The 22,662-nt window shown below is 43.7% G+C and overlaps 1 protein-coding gene across 22 annotated transcripts in view; it reads left to right on the plus strand.

The window, feature by feature from the left end:
- DPYD (dihydropyrimidine dehydrogenase) overlaps nt 1-22,662 on the plus strand; it is a 773,239-nt gene that overhangs the window by 226,863 nt on the left and 523,714 nt on the right. For all 22 annotated transcript variants that reach the window (XM_053242814.1, XM_053242808.1, XM_053242809.1 and 19 more), the window contains one exon: nt 8,219-8,380. In XM_053242814.1, the coding sequence (XP_053098789.1) occupies nt 8,219-8,380 (162 nt within the window). The remainder of the gene's footprint in view (nt 1-8,218; nt 8,381-22,662) is intronic.

The raw sequence follows: 22,662 nt of genomic DNA on the forward strand, positions 1-22,662 counted from the left end.
AGTCTAACATTAGGTGTGTTGGATTGTGGCTATCTTTTTTAATTCGTTCATTGCTGTCCATGATGCATATTTCACAGTAGTTGCAACAGTCCAAATAAAATATACATAATGGCTTTAAATCCAAAGAATAATGCATCTTGGCATAAATTTAATTACAATAATAATCCAGTAACAGAGGAAAACAATCAACATTTGAATTTACATAATGGAAATTCTTCTAATGAAGATACCACACTAGTATATTAGTTTGTGGAAATGTGTCTTTTAAATATTATATAATTAATTGTGTTTTAGAGGAAAGCACAAAAAAATAAATCACCACCTGTTGAACTGGTTGCAATTCTGATTTCCAAGAACTTCTTGTAAATGGATTTAAGAAGTTAGTGATTGGCATTTACTGATTTGCCGTTTATAAGTAAATATATTTGGGGACAATTTGAACAATACTCGCAGACCTGCCCCATTCCATACAATTCGGGACATAAGCCAGGGCTAGCTAGGGCTTTTTCCTGGTACCCTAGGAAAAGTATGAATTCCCACTCCCCGACACCCCACATTCAATATAGAAAAAAATGAGAAGTCTAGAGTGTTTACTTGCCATTCAAAAAGAACAATATAAAAATAAAAAGACTATTAAAAACAACAACATTAATCTTAACACAGTTATACTATACAGGATAAACCACCCAATAACTGACACTTGAATAAATATTCTGCTAAAAATTATGTGTAATTTTTTAATTTTTAAAAACTCCCCTGGAGATGATTGGTTCTCCTGGGCCACTGTTGTTGCTTACATTGCAGCAACCTCGCTTACTCATGCCACAACCAACCTTGAAAATCACTGGGTGACTCTGGGCCAGTCATGTATCTCTCAGCCTTACCTACTTCACAGAGTTGTTGTGAGAATAAAAATAACCATGTATTTTTACACTGAGTTCCTTGGAGGAAGAGCGGGATAGATAGATAGATAGATGGATAAATAAAAATTTAAAAAATAAAGTACTTTGGCTAATCATACAGAGATGATGTCATTTACTTTTTCATGGCTTTCTCTGTTGCTGCCCCTTCACTTGGCAATTCTCCCTCCCCCTGTCCCCCGGATCCGGTCTGCCTCCTCCCTTTCAGCCTTTAAGACCTTACTGAAGACATTTCTTTTCCGTCAGGCATTTGCCCTTTAAAATCTTTTTTTTAAAAAAAATTAAAAATCTCAGATGCTGTTCTTGCTTTGTACACCGCCCTGAGTCTGTGGACTGGGTGGTATATTAAAACTTTTAATAAATAAATAAAATAAATTGCATGTGCAGTAACTCACCAGGAAACAAAGTATGGTCCACCTGCAATTTTTATTTACTTAGAATATTAAATATAGGTCGGAGGGGTGGGGGTGCAGGGATCACTTTTGTCTATGTTGGTGCCCCTTAAAATGTTATGCCCTAGGCGACCACATAGTTCACCTATATGGTTGGGCTGACCCTGACATGAGCATGCTATGTGCATCCTGCCCCGATACTGTTGCACTATCACCTAATTGTGTAGGGTAGCACTTTGTCCAAACCGCCCCTCCAACCACAAGTTAAGTAGTCCTTCAAAGTACTGTTTAAAGCACATTCAGGCAGTGGGCCACCACATGAATAGGCCATGCCCCTGCACACACTAGTGACCCTAATCTCATGGGACAGGGTGGCTGCAGTAACAAAGGTTGGAAACCCCCTATTTGCACAGAGCTCCTTAATAATTCTTCATACTGATGTGCTACCTGTCCTAAGGAGGAATGGAATGTGTTGCCTGTTCTAAGCTGGAATATATAAGTGGTGTGTGAAACATATGGAAGATGCAGCTTGCATACTTCTGGCATGTGCATTTCCCCTTCTCCTGTATTTGGCCAGCTGTGAGTACAGCTGCCACTGAAATTCAGCCACAACAAATTCTGCTTTACCATCAGTTTGCAATATTATTTCAAAAATTTGGGCAGGCTTACTGCAGTCCACAGTGCTTTTATCACATTTGTGACATGTTAACAAATGCTAACTTGGCAAAGAGGCACCTTTTAACGTGGTGATTCTCTTTATTTAGCAGGGGGAGAGTAACTGGCCATATCCACCCCCAGTACAGTACTTCCAGTGACTGTTGCTGGTGTCTATCTTATGTTTCTTTTTAGATTGTGAGCCCTTTGGGGACAGGGATCCATCTTATTTATTAATTTATTATTCCTCTGTGTAAACCGTCTGGAGCCATTTTTGGAAGGGCAGTACATCAATCAATCAATCAATCAATCAATCAATCAATCAATCAATCAATCAAATAAATAATATAATGTTTTTTCAGAACACTTTCATTGTTTTAAGGTTTTCAATGAGTAGCCTGTAATCTCACAGTGTTTGTCATCTTCTGTAATCTTGTTCAGTCCTATGGTATTACCTCTCTCTCTCTCTCTCTCTCTCTCTCATGTTACAAGAAGACCTGTTTGATTTTCTAAAACATCTTTATTCCTGCAGTTATTGTCATGTTTCTTTTCTGTCATGAGTCAAACAGAATCTGAGAGTCTGAGTGGAACTACATTACAGTGTTTGTGGCCTAGCCTAAACCAAACAAGTGAAAAAAAGCCATGAATAAAGTAAACACATGTAAAACCTGGAAACTTTGCAGATTGCCAATGCTGTCTCTCTCTGTGTGTGTGTGTAAATCCATTGCTTGAAACTAGGGAAACTCAACTGGCGATAAAAATTCCTTCCATGGGTGAAGCCTATTCCTATTCCCTTCCCACCGCAAAATTTATATGGAATAATATGTCTATTCCTAGTACTTAGAGGTGGGTACTTAGAGCTAAAATATTTTTCATCTACTAGGAGGAAATAATAGCTCAATACTTGTTCTCTCCCAGGCCACATTTGATCTACTATGACTGCATATAGCTTTTGATCTACTGCATTTGATATACTAACAGACTGCATATGATTGATTGTGAACCTTTTGGGGGGCAACAGGAGAGGTATAACTAACTCAGAAAATGAAATAAACATACATACATAAATATAATAATGAGATAGCTTATTCTTCAGTCTGTCATGAAGCTTGTGCTGTTGGTCCTTCAGTGATGTAGAGTTGTCATAAGAAAAGCACACTACCTTTTGTTAGCTCCTCATTTAGGATGGCTTCACGCAACTGGTGTAAAGTCCAGTTGGCACAAACCACTGGTTCCTGGTGCGAGCTGGGACTTCCCCCATTTCCGTGTTGTGTGTGAACCTTCCAGTGTTGGACTGATGAATCACAATTCCCTCTGCCACCCAACTTCAAATCCTGGTTACAGATGTCGGATTCCTGGAAGGAAGTGCAGCTCATGGACCCAACATTGGCAGGTTCACATGGTGCAATGGAAGTACCAGCTCGCTCCAGGAAGTACCAGCTCACTAGAAACCGACGGTTCACACCAAACTAACTTTCTGCTCGTCATGTGAAGTTGCTCTTAGATTCCCTACCTAGTTGAAAAAGAAGCACCTACAGACTGTAAATATTTTGACAGATTGTGTTGCTTTTTGAAACATAGAAAATGCTGGTGGAGGCCTTAATTTCTGAGAGAGGGAGGAAGTCATTCTTAGGCAAGTGTTTTATGGGTACCTGTTTTCGCTGCTTATAGCTCATTCAGCCCTTTAAAATAGATGTGCATGAAATGTTAGGATTGTATTCTGAACCATCCTGCCTTTTCCTTGTCACATTTCTTTTTCTTAATTGTCCTTCTTTGTGTTTCTTTAGTTCTTTGTTGTCATTGTTCTCATGCTGCTATCTCTGCCCACAGTGCAAATGGGGAAGAAGGCTCATTGGCACACATAGCTATGTCAAAACTGGCCACAACTTTATTAACAAGCAAAGATCCAAACAATGGATCCAAACTAAAGCATATTAGTGTTGTGGTTCCCAGCTTTTTTCTCCCATTAGGAGGAGAATAGTGCAAAGCAGAGGCCTATGCAGGCTGATGAGAACTATGCAATTAGCTCACTTCCTTGAAGCATGGCTGTTAACCTTTCCAAGGTAGAAAAAGAACAGGCTAAGGCCCATAAATTAGATTTGTGCATAGAAAGGTGCTTCATCCTGCTCCTTGAAATGACAGTTTTGGCGGCCTAATTTATTCTAAGAACCCAGGGTCAGCTCTGGGTTTTTGTAGACCTTGGGCAAGAGATCTACAGTGGGTTTCTTTCCTCTCCCCACAGCGACACACACAGAGATGGACACAGGAAACAGACACCCCCATCCTCTCAGACAGACAGACAGACAGACACACACACACACACGGGGGCATACAGAGATACATTCAATTGCACATGCACAAAGGATGAGACCACCACACACTCTTGCACCGACACACTCTTACTCAAACTCATTCACACATGTACACACACAGGATTCTGGGTCTGTTCAAGCAGGCTAGTGGCTCTATCACTGCTCTCTTTTAGCCACCATCATTGTTCTTTTTGCCCTCAACTTCTATGCAGCATGTGGGGCTGGCCATCTTCAGGGAGGGGTAGAGCACATTCTTTGCATGCAGAATGTTTGAGTTTAATCCCTGGCATCTTCAGCTAAAGGTTCATAGGAAGTGGGGTTGGAAAGGCCTCTCTCTGCCAGAGATACTGGAGGGCTGGTGTCTGTCATAAACAGTACAGAACTGGATGTACTGATGATCTGTCTCCTTATAAGGCAGCTTTATATGTTGGTATGGTCAAACAGGGGATCAGGTGCTAGGGGAAGTGCTGAGGAGGTTAGAGGAGCCTGCTTGAGGTTAGAACCTGTTTGGGCTCAGAAGCTGCTCTACCTTCTGTGATCTGCTTGGAATTCATGGCAAGCAGGATAGGGACTTAGAGCTTAAGCCCCCCACCCTGATCTCCGCCCCTGGGTTAAGGCACTGTAAGTCCCAAAGAAGAGAATCGCAGAAGCCAGCCCATAAAGCCATCTATTCAGAGTGTGTAGTGCTCAGCATGCACAGTAACCTAGCCAATTTGGGACCAGAACATGCCGCTCTCACCCGATAATTGCTATTGTGTATGTGCTTGCCAAAAAGAAAGAAAGAAAAAGAAAAATATATATTAAAAGATTCGCCCTCAGCTGGTCCTCAGCTGGCATAGGTTGAAATAGTCAGGGGCAGCCCAAGGCATTGTGGTGACTTGCCCAAAATGCTGACTTGCCCCATGCCCTTTTCAAAGCCAACTCTTGTGAGCTTTCAAAATAATGCAGGGAGGAGGGAAGGTTGTAGTAGCCCCTTCTTCTCTCCTTGTTCTTCTTGCAGCCTTGCAAGGAGAGGCACTCCTTGGAAAGTTTGCAAGGGTCAGATTGAGCCCAAAGAACTGCTCCAGTGGCAGTGGTGGGAGACATCTTGCCATCCTGCTGGTGCCCCAGTAATCTGTCTCCCGAGGTGACTGCCTCACCTTGCCTCATGAAAGGGCTGCCCCTGCAAATAGTTGACCAACTTTGCTGATTGTTGATGCAGGGCCTAGAGTCTAGGACAGGGCTGCTCAACTTCAGCCCTCCTGCAGATTTTGGTCTACAATTCCCATAATTCCTGGCTACAGGCCATGTGACTGGGGATTCTGGGAGCTGTGGTCCAAAAAAAGCTGGCGGGGGGCGGGGGTGGGTGGGCAAAGTTGAGCAGGCCTAGTCTAGGGAGATTGCAGAGAAGCTGAATTGCATTCATCTTCACTATGGAAGGCATGATAAAGACTTGCAGTTCTTCAGATGCCCTCCCTGCAAAATAAACAAATAAATTGATCTGGTCCATGGTATCTATCCAACATCTTCTACAGTGCAATGCAAAATAATTCATTAGGCTTCTTGCCTTTTTTTGGGTTTTTTGTTTTAAATGAATGAGTATCTAGAGAACTGTCAAGCTGAGGTGTTGAGGACTCCCAAAGACTGCAGAGATTTTTAAAATGTTTTACTAGGGGTAGTTTTGCAAGAGTAATTGTTAGGAATTCCTGCCCCCTCCCTCTACAGGCATCACTTTGCATTTATTTACATCAAACCTTGCTTGCCAATTTGTTCTCCATTCCTCCAACTTGAAGAGATAATTTTGGGACTCTTCGCAGAACTGACAGTGACTAATCAGAATGTAGTTAAGAACATAAGAACAGCCCTGCTGGATCAGGCCCAAGGCCTATCTAGTCCAGCATCCTGTTTCACACAGTGGCCCACCAGATGCCTCTGGGGAGCTTACAGGGAAGAGGTATGTGCATGCCCTCTCTCCTGCAGTTGCTCCCCTGCAACTGGTATTGAGTGGCATTGTGCCTCTGAGGCTGGAGGTGGCCCACAGCCACCACACTAGTACCTATTGTCCTCCATGGATTTGTCTAAGCCCCTTTTAAAGCTATCTAAGCTGGTGGCCATCATCACATCCCATGGCAAAGAATTCCATAGATTAATTATGCACTATGTCAAAGTTCTTGGAGTCATTGTGGGCAACTCACTAAAAATGTCAGCTTAGTGTGCAGTTGTGGTGAAAAGGCAAGTTCTGTGCTAGAAGTTTTTTTAAATGGGATTGAAAATAAAATGACCCACTTTATAATGTCTTTACATAAAGCTATGGTACAGCTTCATTTGGAAGAATGTATTGAATTCTAGTTGCCCTTAAAAAAGGAGAAAAGTGCAGTGAGATTATAAAGGGATTGAAGTACATTCCTTTTCAGGAAAGGTTTTTTGATAAAGTGTTTGCGGATGTCTAGTTTAGGAAACAACTGACAAGGGACATGATAGAAGCTTCTAAAATTATGCATGGTGTGGATAGAGAGGGATTTGTCTCCCTCTCTGACTCCAGTCAAATTAACAGCAGTTTCAGGACAGACAAATAAAATAAAATACTACTTTTACTTTGCACACTGCTTATGAAATTTGCTGCTACAAGTCATGGTGAGTGATTTAGCCCTTAAGGCTGGTGCAGAGGGGAAGCAGCTTACCTAGAGTGCAAGAGGATGTTAGTTTGATTCCTTACCAGTGTGCTTCCCAGACTGTGCCTAGTAAATAAATATATATTCGTAGTCACCTATATTGGGCAGCAGCAATATAGGAAGGTGCTGAAAAAGGCATCATCTCATACTGCGCAGGAGGAGACAATGGTAAACCACTCCTACCAAGAAAATTACATGGATATGTGATCTCCAGGAGTTGATGTCGACTTGACGGCATGATCTTTCCATTTTTTCCTTGCATTAGTTTAAAGTGGGGGACGAGATACATTTGTCTATCATGATAGGTCTATCCACAGTTGTTAGCCTTGATAGTTAAGTGGAGACTCCACTTTCAGAGTCAGTGTAGTTCTGAATACCTATTGCTGGGGGACAAATGATGGACAGCTGTTGATTTCTTGCTTGGCTTGTGGTCTTCCCTGCTTGGCCATCACTGGAAACAGGCTGCTGGAAAAGATGGGGCCTTGGTCTGACCTAGACGATTGCTGTCCCATCCCATCACACACACACCCCACAAACACAAACACACAGCCCGCCAGCGGTGTCAAACCTTTGCACAAACTTTGGTTTGTGCACATCCCTAGAGGAAGGTTAATATTAGTTTTCCTGCAGTAAAGGGAAATGGGGCCTTGATTGAGGGTGCTGCTTGGTGTGAAGTACAAAGAGCACCAGGTGGTCCTGGGATATCTTGGGACATATCCAGGGAAAACAGCTGGCACAGGTCTGTTCTTAGTAGTGCATTGTGTGTATTATGCAGTAGTAAATTTTCTTTTGCTGAAGTTTAGTGATGGAGTTTATGGATATTTTTCAAATAATAATGATTGATAGGAATTGTCTTGATGGATCCTCAGAATGAGAAGAAAATTGGGAGTGAAATTACATTATCTTGTGTTCAACTGTATGTAATTGATTTAAGAATGGAGGGTAGCATTACAGGAAGGTTGCACAGGCACAATGTTATTTCTACAGTGAGACCATTTTGTTATTGGGTGTGTGTGTGGGGGGGTGAGCCTTAAAATCCACCTAAACTAATCAAAACATTTCAGTCTAAAATAAAGCTGAGATGATTGAAAATGGATTTAAAATTTGTATGGCTGAGTAACGTGTGACTGTTTTTTTGTGCTGAATCTTATCAGCATGGTAAAAACCATTATGACTGTTATTTTGCACATATTGTACAAATGAAAACACTGAGCAGCGGAATTGAGAAATGCTTCTCTAAAGTTCCATATTTCTTCTGATGTGATGTTGATGTTTTTCTGTTCATGCAGAACTACTACGGAGCTGCCAAAATGATCTTTTCTGACAACCCGCTTGGGCTGACATGTGGGATGGTATGTCCAACTTCAGATCTCTGTGTGGGTGGATGCAATTTATATGCCACCGAAGAGGGACCAATTAATATTGGTGGACTGCAGCAATTTGCTACAGAGGTAGGTAAAGATGAATAGGTGACTTAAAAAAAATAATGTGCACAAGGTTTTTAAATGATTCAATTTCTTCTTGACAATCTGATTCAGTCAAATGTGATGATGTTTTTCACATTGAATACAAGAGCATACAGAGAGCTAGTTGTTATAAATAAATACTTTTGGTGTGTGTGTCTGTGTGTGTACATTTTAATCTCATCACTGCACAAACATACAGGTGCCAAACATATTTGGACCTGTGGGGTCTGCACTGTGTCTTATTCTTGTCTGCTCTGCTAACAGGATTATGTGCAGTCCGGGTACAAAGGGAAGTGTTTTGAGTGCAGAACTGCATCACACACATCTTGCTTCAATTAGAGCTGAGCTGAATTTTTGAAAGTTCAGTTTTTGTGTGGTAAAATCTGCATCTTAATGAGGAGCCTTTCCTTAAACATAACACAAATCCCCTTCAAAATCAAAAGTGTTTCTCTGCTTTTCATCCAAGCTCTGGACACTAATCACAGCTCAGACCAAGCTGTGCAAATGTCCCTAAAATATGATTTCTAAGGGTTCAATTGAGAATTCTGCAATCTGTGCTAGCCCAGACCTTGAGAGGAAAAGACCTGGTTATTTTTTGAGCTCCTTTGACCAAGGTCAGAGATGTTTCCTGACCCTACTGAACTAAGGCTTAAGCAAAATCTCTATATAAACTCTGCAAGCCCTTTACCCAGCCTCTGTGGCTATAGTGGGGCTGTGGGTGGGCAGACTTGTTCTCAGTCATATAGGGCTAGGGCAGGGCATACCAGAGAGTTGTCTTAGCTCAGTCAAGTCAGAGAGTGTCCCTGAGCTTTGTCAGACCAGCTCAGGAATTGCACTGCCCCTTTGCTGCCAAGGCTTGGGAGTGTCTTTGAGCTCTGCTGTGTCCCATGGGACTACACAGCTCCACAGAGCCTTAAAAACCAGCCTTTGGGGACTTTTGCACACCTCTGTGTAATGTCCAGGCTGTGGGTAAAAAAAACAAACCAGGCATTGCAGCTGACAACACACTGAAAAATGGGTGTGCTTTTGGACATTAGCAAAAGTGGGAAAGAAACCAAAAAAGCTGTTTTTCTGTTCAGCTCAGGTTTTAAACTGGTTTGTTTGTTGCATTAACCATCTTTGTGCAACATCTGCCTATTGTGTAGAAATTGGGTCAAAACAAATGATTGTTTCAGATCTTTTCCAACAAACACTGTACTTGTGGAGGGCAAGGTATGAGGCTATACTGCATCAGCATGGGGGTGGCATCATCGTCATTGAAACCGATATCACTGTGCATGGTTACAGTTATAACAATCCCTGAATAGGGTTCGTGTCTCTTTTTATTTAATCATGACAGATGTGCATAGAGATGGCCATGCATCACCTACAGGCACCAGTAACTTGGTTAAGTGAACATAAGAACATAAGAACAGTCCTGCTGGATCAGGCCCAAGGACCATCTAGTCCAGCATCCTATTTCACACAGTGGGCCACCAGATGCCGTTGGAAGCCTACAGGCAGGAGTTGAGGGCATGCCCTCTCTCCTGCTGTTACTCCCCTGCAACTGGTCCTCAGAGGCATCCTGCCGTTGAGACTGGAGATGGCCTTTAACCCTCCAACTAGTAGCTGATGATAGACCTCTCCTCCATTAAGTCATCCAAACCCCTCTTAAAGCCATCCAGATTGTTGGCTGTCACCACATCTCGTGGCAGAGAATGCCACAAGTTGATTATGCGTAGTGTGAAAAGTGATGGTCCTAGATTTCCTGGAAATCAATTTCATGGGATGACTTCTGGTTCTAGTGTTACGTGAGAGGGAGAAGAATTTCTCTCTATTCACTTTCTCCACACCATGAATGATTTTATAGACCTCTATCATGTCTCCCCACAGTCGTCTTTTTTCTAAACTAAAAAGCCCCCCGTGTTGTAGCCTTGCCTCATAAGAAAGGTGCTTTAGGCCCCTGATCATCTTGGTTGCCCTTTTCTGTACCTTTTCCGGTTCTACAATGTCCTTTTTAAGATGTGGTGAACAGAACTGTACACAGTACTCCAGGTGTGGCCGCACCATAGTTATGTATAAGGGCATTATAATATTAGCAGTTTTATTTTCAATCCTCTTCCTAATGATCCCTAGCATGGAATTGGCCTTTTTCACAGCTGTCACACATTGAGTCGACACTTTCAATGAGCTGTCCACCATGACCCCAAGATCCCTCTCCTGGTCAGTCACCGACAGCTCAGATCCCATCACTATATACTTGAAGTTGGGTTTTTCCATCCCAATATGCATCACTTTACACTTGCCAACACTGCACCGCATTTGCCATTTTGTCGCTCACTCACAGTCTGGGGAGAGATCCTTTTGGAGCTCCTCACAATCTGTTTTGGATTTCACTACCCGAAAGAGTTTGGTATCATCTGAAAATTTGGCCACCTCTCTGCTTACCCCTACTTTTAGATCATTTATGAATAAATTAAAAAGCACCGGTCCCAGTACAGATCCCTGGGGGACCCCACTTCTTACTTCCCTCCTTTGTGAAAACTCTCCATTTATCCCTACCCTCTGTTTCCTGTCTTTGGATGGAGGAAGAAGGGAATGTTCTCAAAATCGTCTTGATTTTTTTAAAAAAATTGGTTGGCTGCTGGTTGGTAGGACAAAAAATAAGTCAGGAATGTTGCTTGGAAGCTGTTTAAAGAGGTACTAACTTTCATGCAAAGAATCATCATGTCAGGTTGAATGTTGGATCATGGACTGTGACAGTCATTAATAGTACTTAAGGACCATGTGCAAACCTGCTGGTGTGGAAATTACCTTACATTCCCCAAGAAACCTTCAGCTCCTGAGTTTCTCTTCCCAATGAACTCTTCAGCTAAATGAAGGTCTTCTTAGATCTTCACTTGGGTCGTTTCCAGACTGGAAGTGGCTTGTGAGTGGTGAGCATGCTGAATTAATATGCCCAGCACACACAACCCACATTGGGGATGTTTGTGTCCCATGCAGTTCACTGCTTGTTCAAATGGACTAAGAGGATCAGCCACTACCAGCTGGTAGTGTCAAAATAGTTCTGGTTACTTCTGGTCCGATGAGGGAATGGGGTGGCAGGGAGGTATGTTGCTGCCCTGCCGGACCCTCTTAACTTGCAGTGCTGGTGGGGAAAATGAGGCGGGAGGAGCAAGAGCACCCTCCCCCACCCTAAAAGGTATCCCCACCACTGGTTCCGTACACATCCCTAGCGAATGCACCTCCCTAGTTAGGGGGTTTCAGAGGGAGGGAGCCAAAGAACTCGGGCCGCCGCCCATTGGGGGCAGCACATTGAAGCCCCAGACATGCCCTCACCTCTGATGTCAGGTGCAGGGGGATGATTTCGTTCCCTAAGGGGGTTGTGTGGCCCCATTTGGGAGCAAAATGAGCTTGTGCTACATTGGCCACGCAACCGGAGTGACTCTTCCTGCCTTTTAAAGGCAGGGAGAGCCGCGCCTGACCACTTTGCCCATGCAGCATGGGCGGATTTCGCTCCCGAATGGGGCTGAGCTGCCTCGTTCGAGAGTTAGATTGGCCCGTGCTGCATTGGCAGCATGGCCAGAGCATCTTTCCCTGACATTAAAAAGTTGGGAGAGTCGCTCCTGCCCATGCTGCCAACTCTGCCTTACTCCCAAATGGGGCTGCACGGCCCAGTTTGGGAGCTAACCCATGCCCCCGTATCTGATGTCACATGTGGGTGTGTGGCTAAATGCTTCCTGCATCTGATGTCAGATGCAGGGGGCGGGTCTAGGGGAGTCACCACCATGGCCAAACCCAGGCCTCTGCTTGCCTCCCTCCACCCCTGCACAGAGGGGGTGGTGAGAGGGAGGATAGTCATTTATCCTCATTGACAATTTTGTAAATAAATTCCTGTTCTCGGTAGTAGCCTTTCTACTATTCTACTATACTATCCACCTAATGGTACAGTGGGAAAATGACTTGACTAGCAAGCCAGAGGTTGCTGGTTCAAATCCCCGCTGGTATGTTTCCCAGACTATGGGAAACGCCTATATCGGGCAGCAGCGATATAGGAAGATGCTGAAAGGCATCATCTCACACTGTGCGGGAGATGCAGGCGTGGGCTGTGAGCATGCCTCCAGGGGAGTGTGGGCTTCTTTAAGTATAAACGGAGCCGGTGCTCTGTGCCTCCCAGCAGCCCCCGTGGCGGGAATCACCTCTGCCACTCACCTGGCTCCCATGGAGCCAGCGGCCAGGTGAGTGGCGGAGGCGATTTCCCACCATAGGGGCTGCTGGGTGGCTCGGAGCACCGGCTCCGTTTACACTTAAAGAAGCTGCCCGCGCCCCCCGGAGGTGCGTTCACGGCCTGCGCCTGGGGAGATGACAATGGTAAACCCCTCCTGTATTCTACCACAGACAACCACAGGGCTCTGTGGTCACCGGGAGTCCACACTGACTCTACAGCACACTCTACCTAGATCTCTCAGTAGTGTCAGAAGAATGAAACACTGCTGTGTGCCTCCATCATTTAAAAGTTATGCATTGCAATGTGTATCTGTCCCAAAATCAGGCTATACAATGGTTAAATTTATTTATTTATTTATTTAAGTGGGATTGAACTTTGGGCAATAGACATTTACACTTTTTTTCATAGCTTTGTCAGCATGAAATATACTATTACAATTAGTGTAATTGACCAGGGCTGCACCACTTGGCCCTCCAGCTGCTGTTGACCTACAACTCCCATCGTCCCCAGCTTCTGTAACCTGTAGTCAGGGGTGATGGGAATTGTCATCCAACATCTGCAGTGGGGTTGAAGTTGTGCAGTGTTGTCAAATAATAGTTAGTGGGGAAAGGCTGGAATCCTGATTTCTTGGAATCCTGCTCACAAAAGAAAGTGGGGTGAAATCCATTTTGTTGAACTAAAGGACAGAATTGAATTCACCTCTGTTGTCAGGATTCATAAGAACATTAAAAAAACATAAGAGCAGCTCTGCTGGGTCAGGCACTGTTCTCACTAAGGTGCACATGTGCGTGTGCCTGCACCAACCCCCAGGCCCTTGTGCAGCAGTTTCAGTCTCAGCTGCATCTGCCACCGCCGTCCAACTGCCCGGCACCCCAGACCCCCATTTCCCCCTCTCCCTGGCCGGAAAGCATTAGCAAGTTTCCCCTCTCCCCAGCTGGGTTGCTCCGCACCTCCTCCTCCTCTTGCCAGGCCCTTTTCTCCTCCAGTCTTGCTGCAGATCTCACAAGACTCCTGGCAGATGCAGCCAGAGGAGGGCAGAGCAAGGAGGACAGGAGGCGGCAGCAGCGGCTCCCCCCAGCAGGCCAGAGACTGGAGCTGGGGGCCGGTGGGTGATGGGGGAGGAGGATGGGAGGCGGCAGCAGCATCTCCTGTGGCAGCCCCCCCCCCCCGGCAGCCCAGAGAGACCGGAGCTGGGAGGCAGGGGAGAGGTAATTTTTGTGTGTGTGCGCTCAATAATTATTAACTGGTGTGTGTGTGTGTGTGTGTGTGTGTGTGTGTGTGTGTGTGTGTGAGAGAGAGAGAGAGAGAGAGAGAGAGAGAGAGAGAGAGAGAGAGAGAGAGAGAGAAGTTATGTGCACACATTGCCTTGATACTGCCGCCCAGAACAAAAACTCATTCCACTCACTGATTATAAGAATTACAGGGAACGCTTGGGTCAGGCTCAAGGCATTGTTTCAGCATCCTGAAACATCCTTTTCCACACAGTGGCCCACCAGATGCTTCTGGGAAGCCCTTCGCAAGAGCTGTGGGCCTGCCTTCTCTCCTGCTGTTGCTCCCCTGCCATTGGTATTGAGAGGCATCTTTCTTCTTAGGCAGGAGGTGACCTATAGCCCTCAGACCAGTAGCCATTGATAGACCTCTCCTCCATGAATGTATCTAAGTGCTTTTAAAGCCATTGAGGCTGTTGGCTGTCACCACATCTTGTGGAATCTTTTTCACACAACACATAACCTTTTTACACAATGCATAATCAACTTGTGGAATTCTCTGCCACAAGATGTGGTGACGGCCAACAACCTGGATGGCTTTAAGAGGGGTTTGGATAATTTCAAAGAGGAGAGGTCTATCAATGACTAGTAGTCAGAGTGCTATAGGCCAGCTCCAGCCTCAAAGGCAGGATACCTCTAAGTACCAGTTGCAGGGGAGCATTCCCTCAACTGCCTGTAGGCTTCCAGTGGCATCTGGTGGGCCACTGTGTGAAACAGGATGCTGGACTAGATGGGCCTTGGGCCTGATCCAGCAGGGCTGTTCTTATGTTCTTATGAAGAGAATTCCATAGGTTAATTATGTGTTGTGTTAAAAATTACTTCCTTTTGTCAGTCTTTTTTTTTTTTTTTTTTTTTTGGCAATCAGTTTCATGGGATGACCTCTGGTTCTAGTATTATGCAATAGGGATAAAAAAATTCTCTCTCTACACCATGCATAATTTTGTAGACCTCTACCATGTCGCTCTTCTCTTGTCGGTTTTTTTCTACACTAAAAAGCACCAGGTGTTGTAGCCTTACCTTGTATGGAAGGTGCTATAGGTCCCTGATCATTTGGTTGCCCTCTTCTGCATCTTCTCCAGTCCTATAATGTCCTTTTTGAGGTATGGTGATCAGAACTGTATACAGTACTCCAAATTTGTATAAGGGCATTATTAGCAGTTTTATTTTCAATCCCTTTCCTAATGATTCCAAGCATGGATTGACCTTTTTCACAGCTGCTGCACATTGTGTCGAGATACTTTCAGTGAGCTGTCCAATATAATATAATATAATATAATATAATATAATATAATATAATATAATATAATATAATAATTACATTATAATATTATAATATATGATATATGATATAATATATGATAATAATGGGTGACTTCAATTACCCACACATAGATGGGTAAATTCACATTCAAGTAATGACAAAGAGGCCAAATTTCTAGATATGCTGAACATCTGTGCCCTGTGTCATGGAACCAACCAGAGAAAAGGTGACGTTGGACTTAATCCTGAGTGTGAGATGTGCTATATGAGATTTACAGGACTTGGTGTGAGATTTCAGTGTTGTGGAACCTTTAGGGAACTGTGACCACAGTATGATCAAATTCAGCATATATGCATGGAGAGAATTGCCAAGGAATTCTAACACAGACACTCTGAACTTTAGAAGAGGAAACTTCTCTAAAATGAGAAGTTTGGTGAAAGGAAAACTGAAAGGGAAAATCAAGAGAGTCACTTTGCTCCAGAATGCATGGAGTTTATTTAAAACCACAATAAGAGAAGCCCAGTTAGAATGTATACCAAAAAGGATGAACATTATCACCAAGTCCAGAAGGATGCCAGCATGGCTAACAAGTAAAATCAAATGAAGATAACAGAAAGGAACACAGACTCTGGTAAAAGAAATGCAAGGAAACAATAAGGGAGACAAAAAGACAGTGTGAGGAACATTTAGCTAAAAGTATCAAGGGAAATAACAAAAGTTTATTTAAATACATCAGAAGCAGGAAACCTGCCAGGGAGGTGGTTGGATCTGTAGATGATGACGGAGTGAAACGAATTTTTAAGGAGGATATGGAGATTGCAGAGAAACTAAATGAGTTCTTTGCATCTGTTTTCACGGCAGAGGATACTGAGCGTATACCTGTGCCTGAACCAAGCTTCTTGGGGACAGAAGCTAAAGAACTGAATCAGATAGAGGTGATGATATGACATTCTAAACTGTCTGGATAAATTAAAACTTAACAAATTGCCAGGGCCAGATCGCATCCACCCGAGAGTCCTTAAAGAACTCAAATGTGAAATCGGTGGCCTTCTTACAAAAATATGTAACTTATCTCTACAATCAGGCTCTGTACCAAAGGACTGCAAAGTAGCCGGTATAACACCAGTTTTCAAAAAGGGATCCAGGCGAGATCTAGGAAATTACAGACTGATTTGCTTAATGTCTGTTCCAGGCAAATTGATGAAAAGCATTCTCAAAGATAAAATTGTTAAACATATAAAAGAAGAGGGCCCTGTTGAAGGGAAATCAATATGACTTCTGAAAAAAGTAAATCTTGCCTCACTAACCTTTTGTAGTTCTTTGAGAGTGTCAACAGGCGTGTGGATAAAGGTGATCCAGTTGACATAGTATACTTGGATTTCCAAAAAGCTTTCAACAAAGTTCCCCATAGAAGACTCAGCAGGCATAGCATAAGGAAACAGGTTCATATGCAGATTGGTAACTGTTTGAAGGACCGAAGGTAGGTATAAATGAACAGTTCTCTAAATGGAGGGAAGTAAGAAGTGTGGTCCCCCAGGGATCTGTACTTGGACCTGTGCTTTTTAATGTATACCTGAATGATCTAGAAGTCGGGGTAAGCCAAATTTCAGATGACACCAAACTATTTTGGGTAGTGAAATCCAAAACAGATTGCAAGGAGCTCTAAAAGTATCTATCCAAACGGGGGGAGTGGGCAACAAAATGGCAAATGTGGTTCAATGTAAGCAAGTGTAAAGTGATGCATATAGGGGCGAAACCCCCCAACTTCAAATATATGCTGATGGGGTCTGAGCTGCCCGTGACTGACCAGGACAGAGAACTTGGGGTTGTAGTGGACAGCTCACTGAAACTGTCGACACAATGTGTGGCAGCGGTGAAGAAAGCCAATTCCATTCTTGGAATCCTTAGGAGAGGGATTGAAAAGAAAACTGCTAATATCATAATGCAGATTATTAATTTCCTCTTTTCCATGTGCTGTCTGTCCTGTGGCCAGGGCATTCTTTTAACAAATTACCTGTTGCCACATACTACCTGTTTTTGCAGACTGCCTTCATATACTCCTACTAAGAAAGCTGGGAAGAAAGTTCTTTTATTTCCTGGCTGGACCTGTCTTCTTTTTTGACCACATCCCTGTGACATGCAGCCTGCTTTTATAACAGCTGAACTTTGGGCTTCCCAGCAAGAGGCCAGCAGGACTATTGAGAGAACTAACTTACAAGATCAGTTGAGTGTAGTGGATATTTTGAGGCTTTATTAATCCAACTTGGATACTGAATTTTTCTGTCTACCACTGGAATTTTATCATCTCTTTCTTTTGAATGGTTCACTTTCTATGCAATAATTTAAACAAACAAAGGGTGGGGAGTGGGACATCACGCTTGTGGCTTGGTAAAAGAAATAGATTAAACTCTTGTCAACTGTGTGAGTGATATAATACTGAATTATTACTGTTTTTAGAGCCAAATGCAAGTAATATCTGTTAAACCTTGATTTGTGTCTCCTTTTAGTCTTAATGCTATGATTAATAGGGAAGAATTATGCCTTGATAGATTTTGCTAAATATCTCCCATTCTTCTTTAAAAATCTTTGGAAATCTATTAAAAATGCTGTGTGCTGGCACAATGATTGATATTAAAACTGGCTTAGGATGAATAGCTCAGAATGGTTTTCATCACAGCATTTTAACTTTATTTAAAGTGATCTATTGGTATCAAGGGTTCTAAAACAGTTGAGCAATGTGGTAGTTCTGCATAATTTAAAATGTATTGAAATGTATACAGATGTGTGTGTGTGTGTGTATGTGTGTGTGTGTGTGTATCACATACAATATTTATACTTTGCTTATACTTATGACTGTTGTAAAATTCAGATTTGTTTTTAGTATGATGTTCTTTAATGACTTTTCATATATTATAGAAATGATAAAGAACAATAATCTGTCATATTCATAATGCATTTTTAATACTCCACTTGTATTCCAAGCATGCAAGACTGAAGACGTTTTTCTTATTTTGAGCAGATGAAGTCTTTCAAAATTAAAATGTTGGGATTCTGTTGTAGCTGTAAACTGCAGTCACACATGTATGTCACAAAAAAGAGAACATCACTAAGAGGCAGAAGGAAAGAAAGAGGTGAACCTCAAAGAAAAGGGTGTTATCAATATGCTGATGACACCCAAGTCTATTTCTCCATGACATCATCATCAGGAAATGGCATAGCTTCCCTAAATGCCTGTCTTCAGGCAGTAATGGGATGGATGAGGGATAATTAGAAAGATGACATCATAAGAAGAGGTGGTGACAGCCAACAGCCTGGATGGCTTTAGAAGGGGTTTAGATAAATTCATGGAGGACAGGTCAATCAATGGCTACTAGTCTGAGGGCTATAGGTCACTTCCAGCCTCAGAGGCAAGATGCCAATACCAGTTGTAGGGGAGTAATAGTAGGAGAGAGGGCATGCCTTCATGGGCTTCCCAGAGGCATCTGGTGGGCCACTGTGTGAAACAAGATGCTGATAGTCCTTGGGCCTGATTCAGCAAGGCTATTCTTATGTTAAATTGAAGCTGAATCCAAAAGAGGTACTAATGGTGAGGGGTCATAATTTGAGGGATGTGATAGAACATCCTGTTCTGGTTTGGGTTGCACACCCCATGAAGGAACAGGTACATAGCTTGGGAGTGCTTCTGGACCCAGGCCTCACCCTGGTGTTTCAGGTGGAGGCTATGGACAGGAGCATTTTCGGTCAACTTTGGTTGATACAACAGCTGCATCTGTTCCTTGAAGATAATGATCTCAAAACTGTGATATGCTCACTGACTTTGGGCAATGCACTGTACGTGGGGCTACCTTTGTATGTCATTCGGAAACTTCAAAATGCAGCAGCCAGATTGGTCTCTGGGGCTTCTTGGAGATACCATATTATGCCTGTTTTAAAACAGCTGCACTGTCTGCCACTATGTTTCCAGGAAAAACATAAAGTGCTGGTAATAACATTAAAGCCCTAAATGGCTTAGGACTGGATTACTTGGGAGAGTGCCTTCTCCAGTATGATCCCCACCGCACTTTAAGGTCATAAGGAGAGATCTGTCTCCAGCTGCTGCCAGCTCGCCTGGCACTGACTCAGGATCAGGCCTTCTCTGTACCTGCTCCCGGGCTCTGGAATGTGCTCTTTGTGGATATTTATTTATTTACATTTTATATCCCACTCTTCCTCCAAGGAGCCCATATTCTTAAGTTTCTCCCAACAACAACCCTGTGAAGTAGGTTAGGCTGAGAGAGAAGTGACTGGCCCAGAGTCACCCAGAAAGTATCATGGCTGAATGGGGATTTGAACTCAGGTCTCCTTGGTCCTAGTCCAGCACTCTAACCACTACACTACGCTGCTCTAGCTATGGTAGAAACTGGAAGTGGCCGGTGTGCACGTCGCGCATGTGCACCAGCCACTTCTGGTGTGATGCTGACTGGAGTGGCAAGAAGGTATGCTGCCACACTGCATAGCAATTTTGGGCACAGTGTCAGCGAGGGAAACGGGGGTTGGAAGAGCACCCTCCTGGTCCCTTAAAGGTAACCCTCCCCTGCCACCGAACCATTGGTCGGATGTTTCATGCACATCCCTACCTCCCCCCCCTTGCATTAGGCTTTTTTTTAGTTAGGCAGCCCCCCCCTTGCTTGTAACGAGGAATCCTCACCGGATTTCCCTTTACAAGCATGTCTCTGAACCACCGTACTGGTTCCGAACTGGGGCTGCTTCAGCTCATACTCAAACTGGCACCCCTTTTGTGGGATCCGGTCCGAGTCTGAACCTATCAAACTGGGATGGTTCTATTTGAACCAGGTTCGAATAGAACCAGCTCTGCACACCCCTAAAACCTGGAATCTTCAGGTGGGGTTGGGAAAGACCTGCTACTGAAATGCTAGAAAGCCAGAGGCGTAACTATAGGGGGGGCGGGGGGGCACGTGCCCCGGGCGCCATCTTTTCTGGTCACGTGGGGGGCGCCGCCATGACAAAAATATATTTTTTAATTTTTATTTATTTTTTGTTAATACAAATGTTTCCTGCTCAGTGCAGCAGTGCTGCAGCAGTCAAGGGAGAGCGTCGGCGCCCCCTCCCCCACGAGCGGTCCCTTCCGCGCCGCCCGCGCCCCCCCCCATTGCTTTGCTGGCGCCTGCCGGCCAGTCGGTGGCCTGGCTTGGCGGCGGCGGCGGGCGCTTGTGAGGAAAAACCTAAGTATAATGTAGTATGGGGGGGGGCGCAGGGGGGTGCCATTTCAGTGCTTGCCCCGGGTGCCGTTTTCCCTAGTTACGCCTCTGTAGAAAGCCACTATCAGTCACTGCAGACAATACTGAGCTAAATAGACCAATTGACTCTTTTAAAAAGCAGCTTCCTGTGTTACTTGCAAAAAGGAATTGCCATGTGGGAGCATTCCTGGAGTAACTAGCCAAGCATAACTTCTCAGTGACATGATATTGACAGGTGTTTGAAAGAAATAGGAAGATCTCCCATTCCATTAAATGAGGGAGGTGTGTTGTCAACTTAGCCACAGTTCCCCTAAAAAGAGAGTGAGCTAGTGTGTGTTTTGAGTTACAACAGTGGTTTTCAAATAGTATTCCAGAGTGCACAAAGGCTTCTTGAAAGCTTATCAGGCGTTTCTCATCAGATCGCATCCTTCACAGACAGCTTGCCCACTGCTACTGGCATTTCCCTGCAATGTGCAGCTACACAGGACTCTTGTGTGTGTCTTCAGCTGTACTGTCCATTCACACAGGCTGATGGTAAGCCCCCAAAGGCCTAGAGAGTTCCCCATGTAAACTTAAGCAGGCACAGGCTTCTCTGCAACGGGTTCCTTGACATACAGGCAAGTGCAGAAATACTAGTTTCAGATCGGCTCCTCCGTTTTTGCTGCCCAGTTGCAAGTGGTAAAATGGGGAGGTGCATTTTGGGAGGATTCAAATTTCCTGTTGGATCGATTCCTTTTTTTTTTTTTTTTTTTACAAAACCCCCCATCAGAGCAATTGAGTCATCACATAGCATTATTCTCTTAGACCTCTGCACAAAAATGGCAGCTTCCCACAGGAGTTCTTCATGATGGAACAATAGTCACAAAAACCAGATAATCTGGGGGAACATGTTTTGGTCCCCCAATGGCTGGCCTACTCTCCAACAATGAGTGTAAAGTAAAGTGAGCCGCCGAGTCGATGTCAATTCCTGGAGACCACAAAGCCCCGTGGTTGTCTTTGGTAGAATACAGGAGGGGTTTACCATTGCCATCTCCCACACAGTATGAGATGATGCCTTTTAGCATCTTCCTATATCACTGTTGCCCGATATAGGTGTTTCCCATAGTCTGGGAAACATACCAGCGGGGATTCGAACCGACAACCTCTGGCTTGCTAATGAAGTCATTTCCCTACTGCACCATTAGGTGCTAGTGCAGTAGAAAGGATTTTAATTTTTTTTTTTTAGGTTGTCATTTTGAAATTCACTGAGCTATACTATGCATATTTCTTTCCCATAAAGTGAGTTCTACAGCGCTCGTGCTCTCTCTCTCTCTCTCTTTTGAGATCCACTTTGTTTGCTTCCTAACCAAGTTATGCAGGCATTGAGGGAGATCTCATATGTAAGCAATTAGCAGTGCAAACTCCCCTACCAGTAACGCAAAGTGGCTGTGGTACTGCAGCATCAGATATTTGTGCAATCTTCCCTAAGCAGTCAATAGGACACCTGCCCAAGTAGTACTTAACTGTGCTGTTGTAAACCAATTAAGCTGGGTTAATCCCTTTGTCTTCATTGTGGAAGTTTAGATGGTTTGTAGCTCTTGCCTTGTGTGCATTGCCAGATTTACAGCCCAATTGAAAACCTACTGTGCCAGCAGATTAAGTGCATAGGGTGGAAGACATATTGACTGGATGTGCCAGCACCATAGCACAAAACAAGATGTCATGCTGGCACTACAGACAGAGAAGTGCAAATGTTCAGATTCAAGATGCCACACATACAAATTGTTATTGCTGATTGGTATTGCATATTTCTGGTAGTTGCCCAGTGTTGTTTAAATGACCCCAAAGGTCTTAAAACGACATACACACTTTGTTCTGCGTATCCTTTTAGAATGTATTTATCTTACATAGAATCTTTGGAGGGTATACTACTTTTCTTTTTTAGCAAGGGCATTTGTTAGACATAGAGGATATGAAAAAAGTACGTTTGAATCACCTTTATCGGAACTAATGTGTCAGAAGTACCCTGAATGTGCAAGAATATTGAGGTGCTTAGGTATGGGTATGTGTGCACACACATGTGTGTGACATAATATTCCATCTTATTTATTTATTATTTCTCTATGTAAACCGCTTTGGAACCTTTTGTTGAAAAGCGGTATATATATGCAATATAAATGGGAGTTTTCACACTTGACAACATGTTGATAACTGAAAAATAGATGGGAAGAAATGCATAACATGTTTAATGTTTGTTTTTTACATAGTGATTTAGAGTATGGGCATAAAAGGACACTGTTGCAGCCCTTTATCTA

This window comes from Hemicordylus capensis, chromosome 4 (assembly GCF_027244095.1).
Source record: "Hemicordylus capensis ecotype Gifberg chromosome 4, rHemCap1.1.pri, whole genome shotgun sequence".
NCBI lineage: Eukaryota > Metazoa > Chordata > Lepidosauria > Squamata > Cordylidae > Hemicordylus > Hemicordylus capensis.